The 4,364-nt window shown below is 40.5% G+C and overlaps 1 protein-coding gene across 1 annotated transcript; it reads right to left on the minus strand.

The window, feature by feature from the left end:
- Positions 1-553: 553 nt before the first annotated feature.
- Positions 554-3,912, minus strand: LOC141649141 (uncharacterized). Its single transcript, XM_074457836.1, has 4 exons — positions 2,832-3,912; positions 2,467-2,648; positions 2,232-2,247; positions 554-1,839 (listed from the first exon to the last, which is right to left on the minus strand). Exons 1-4 carry the CDS (start codon positions 3,910-3,912, stop codon positions 554-556), a joined length of 2,565 nt encoding a protein of 854 aa, XP_074313937.1.
- Between the last annotated feature and the right edge of the window lie 452 nt (positions 3,913-4,364).

Here is a 4,364-nt window from a genome sequence, read left to right on the forward strand (position 1 = left end):
TTTGGGATAGTCTTGGATGCTACTTATTGGAGGGCTTCTATTTTGAAGTCTTGGATGATCATCCTAACATATGGAAAGCTCAAGAACTAACAAATAGGTGAATTTGTTGGTGCCCATAAAACCGAAATCATATTGTAAGATTGATGATCTCTTCTCTACTTCTATTTTGTTTGCATGCATAAGATTTGTAATTATTTTATGACTAAATAATTTATCAAATATATGAATATGTTAATTAATGAGATTAATATTTTCTAACAAGTGGTATCAGAGCCTTAGGTTGTTTGCATGCAAATCGGTTATTGTTTTTCCGAGTTATATGATTAACAAACAAAACTTATAAATTTGTGTTTATTATGATATATCACGAAATTTATTATGCATGTTAAAGTTTCTGGTTCTAAAATGTTTTTAGGATATTTTGGTTTATTTATGGATTTTATTGTTTTTTTTTTTTTTTTTTTTTTGGGAAAGAGTAAGTTATCATTGATAAAATTCAAAGTCACCCATACAATTCCCTTAAGCTTTTATCATAAGCTTTTAAGGACTATTTTTAAGAACCATTTACAATTGAGTGTAACCAAACATTTGCTCCTAAAATTTTAGATTCAAGACCAGAGCATTTTAGACGCATCAAAGTGTCCTCCTTACATCTTTTTACCACCTGTTTAGGATGAGGAACTATCCCCTCAATCCGGCATTTGTTCCTGCTAATCCAAACATGGTATATCAGACTTGCAAGAACAACAGCAATGACCTGTTTTAATAGCAAAGAACGTGCTCGCTGTTTGACCCACCATTCAATCACCCTTTTATCAGGAAGAGCAATCTTCAGCCAAATTGCAGCCAACTCCAAACACCTGCTACTAAATGGGCACTGGAAGAACAGATGCTCAACTGTCTCAGCATTGCAACCACACAAAAAGCACACGTTTGTCTGAGTGATTCCCATTCTCATCAGTCTATCTTGAGTAAGAAGACGATTGTGAGCAGTTAACCAAACTATAAAGCCATGTCTTGGGATAATTAATCTAGTAGAAGTCCACGGATGCCAGGCCATATCAGGGCTATCATGAGTCAGCCAAGTATAACCCAACTTAATAGAGTAGGTGTCAGTTGTAAGAAGATGGTGCTTAACAAGTTCCTTTGCCCAGCAGACCTTCCTCCATGCCCAACTTGACCCCTGACCAGGTAAATAATCAATCCAGTCTTGGCCCTTAATATAAACAGAGTGAACCCACCTTACCCAAAGATGGTCAGTTTTTGTGAAGATCCACCAAGCATACTTCACTATGGCTGCCACATTCCACCATATCAGCTGCTTGATGCCTAATCCCCCTTTCTTTTTAGGTTTGCAGATATTCTCCCAGGAGACCAACGCAGGACTCTCCCTGTTATCAGTCCCATACCAGAGAAATCTCCTACACATTTTTTCAATTTGCTGAAGGACAGTCTTTGGTAGGATGAAAATGCGTGCCCAATAATTATGAAGTGTACTATATACTGACTTTATGAGTACTACTCTGCCAGCATAAGATAGTCTCCTGGCACCTACCCCTTTAATCCTATCCGTGATCTTATCCAGAAGGCAAGTACAGTCAGCCACACTCAATCTTTTTGGAGAAATATTAACCCCCAGATATCTGAAAGGAATGATCCCTCTCTTCATACCAGAAGCTTTGACCAGCAACTGCATAGTCCCCTCATCAACTCCATTACTATATATATTTGACTTCCCTTTGTTCATTTGCAACCCAGAGGCTTGGGAGAAAGAGAGAAAAGCTCTCAACATCAGGACTACAGAACCTATATCCCCTCTACAAAACATGAGCAAATCGTCTGCAAAACAAAGATGATTCAGTTTTACTCTCTTACAGAGAGGGTGATACCTGAAACCCCTCTGATTTTGAATCCATGTGAGGATTCTGCTCAAGTATTCAAGGCAAATTGTAAAGAGCAGGGGGGAGAGAGGGTCCCCCTGTCTAAGCCCCCTCTTGCCCTTAAAAAAACCAAACAAATCCCCATTCAAAGATAAAGAATAACAAGGGGAGGACACACATTGCATCAAGAGCCTAATGGTAGGTTCAGAAACGTAAGGCACCGAGCATATCACTTAAAAACTCCATTCCACCGAGTCATAAGCCTTCGAAGGTCTATTTTCATCATGACTCGAGGGGAGCAAGCCTTCCTTTTATACATCTTTATTAGGTCCTGGCAGATCAAAATATTACCCACTATATCCCTGCCCTGCACAAAGGCACTTTGAGAGGGATTAATTATACTAGGCATTATTGACCCAAGTCTGTTGCACATGACCTTCGTAACACATTTGTAGAGAGTGTTACAAAGATGCTATAGGCCTGAATCGCTGAACACTCTCGGGGACCTCCACTTTAGGGATCAAAGTGAGAATAGTAGCATTACATTCCTTTAGGAGCTTCCCGATCGTATCACATTTCGAATGACCAGAGTCACATCCTTCCCAACAATTGACCAGGCATCCTTATAGAACCGATCGCCATACCCATCAGGTCCTGGAGCTTTGTTACCAGGGATGGAAAACATAGCTCTTTTCACCTCCTCATCGATCACAGGGCAAGCAAAGACTTTGTTGTTGAGTGGATAAACATTGCCAGCTCTAACAATACCTACATTTACGAGCACCACTTTGCATTAGAGGACCCCAGGAGTGCATCGTAAAAGCTTTCAAATGCATCCTGGATCTCTTTAGGTTTAGTACACCACGACCCCATCCCGACTCAGTATCGGTACACTCTATTTCTCATTCTCCTTTTTTAATACTACGATGGTAATAAGAGAATTCTCATCACCTTCTTCCATCCACTTCTCCTTAGACTTCTGAAGTAAAAACTGGAGTCTAGCCTTCCTAAGAGTCACCACCTCTTTAGCCAAAACACTTTCAGCATCACAAAGAACCTTATTTAGAGGATCCTCAATAAGTTTTTGCTGAACCTCCCTCAAAGAAACCTCAGTCACTTGAGTCAGATTCTCAATGTCACTGAAATTATTCTTATCCAACTTCTTTAACTCGTTCTTCAGGAGCTTTAACTTCTTCACCACCCTGAACATAGGGGTCCCATCCACAGACTGAGCCCATGTCTTCCCTACTATATTCAGAAACTCCTCAGACATTGCCCACATATTGAAATACTTAAAAGGAACCCCCTTCCTATTACCTCTTGTCTGAAACTGAATGAGACAAGGGCAATGATCAAAGAGTCCCTCAGGAAGGAAATTAGCAAAACACTCAGGAAACTTAGCCAACCAATCTCCATTAATCAAAACCCTGTCAAGCTTACTATACACTTTTGTTCCCACCTCATGCTTATTGTTCCAGGTAAAAAAGGATCCTATGGACTTTAACTCCATCAAGTCACATTGATCCACCATTTGTCTCATAGGTGAAATGTCAGACCAAGTAACTTCAGAACCTCCAACTCTTTCATTCAAGTTCATTAAACTGTTAAAATCCCCACCAACCAACCAAGCAGTATCAATATCCCTACTGATGAGACCCAGAGAAGCCCATAAAGGCTCCCTCTCCTTATCTTTATTAAAACCATAAACCATAGTGAAAAAGAAACTAATATTCCTAAACTTATCAAAAACTTTAGAGTGAATGAGTTGGTCAGTGATGTACCTAACATCCACCACATATTGGTTAGGTTGCCAAATTAGCCAAATCCTCCCCCCTCTATGATGACTGTTGTTAGTACAAATAGACCAAGAATCACACACATTATTCTTGACTTTAAGCCAGTTGCTACTCTTAACTTTGGTTTCAAGTAACCCAAACAACCCAACATTATTCTGACTCAGGAACCTCTTTATTTCAGATTGCTTATGCAGCTTATTCAGGCCCCGTATATTCCAAAATCCAATATTATCCATTTTCTAATTGGAGTCTCCTCAACCCTCTTTTACCCGCACTCACACTCTTTGAAATGGTCATATTTAAAGCATCCAAGAAAGTAATACCCTGAGGAGTATATTGCTTGCTCTCAGGTATTTCCCTCCTTAACATCCTTGTCAGAATCCTTCGTGGCATGGATGGCCCATCCACCACCTTTGCTGCAGGTATAGCAGGTGTCTGCAATGGTACAGGCTGGGACACAGGCGTACTCACTACAGGGGGGCTCTGCCTACTTGATCCTGTTCCCTTTTGGCTCGGAGGATTAGGCCTTGGCTTCACTGGTACAGGTCTTTTGGGCCTCCAAACCTTCTTTTTTTGGTTGGGGACCATCGGGTTTCCTGCACACTGATGCTTCATGACCTATGCCCTTACATTTAGAACAATGTAAAGGCAACCAATCATAACCCACCCTCACCTTCTGAGTTATACC

The sequence above is a fragment of the Silene latifolia genome, chromosome 3 (genome assembly GCF_048544455.1).
Source record: "Silene latifolia isolate original U9 population chromosome 3, ASM4854445v1, whole genome shotgun sequence".
Lineage (NCBI taxonomy): Eukaryota > Viridiplantae > Streptophyta > Magnoliopsida > Caryophyllales > Caryophyllaceae > Silene > Silene latifolia.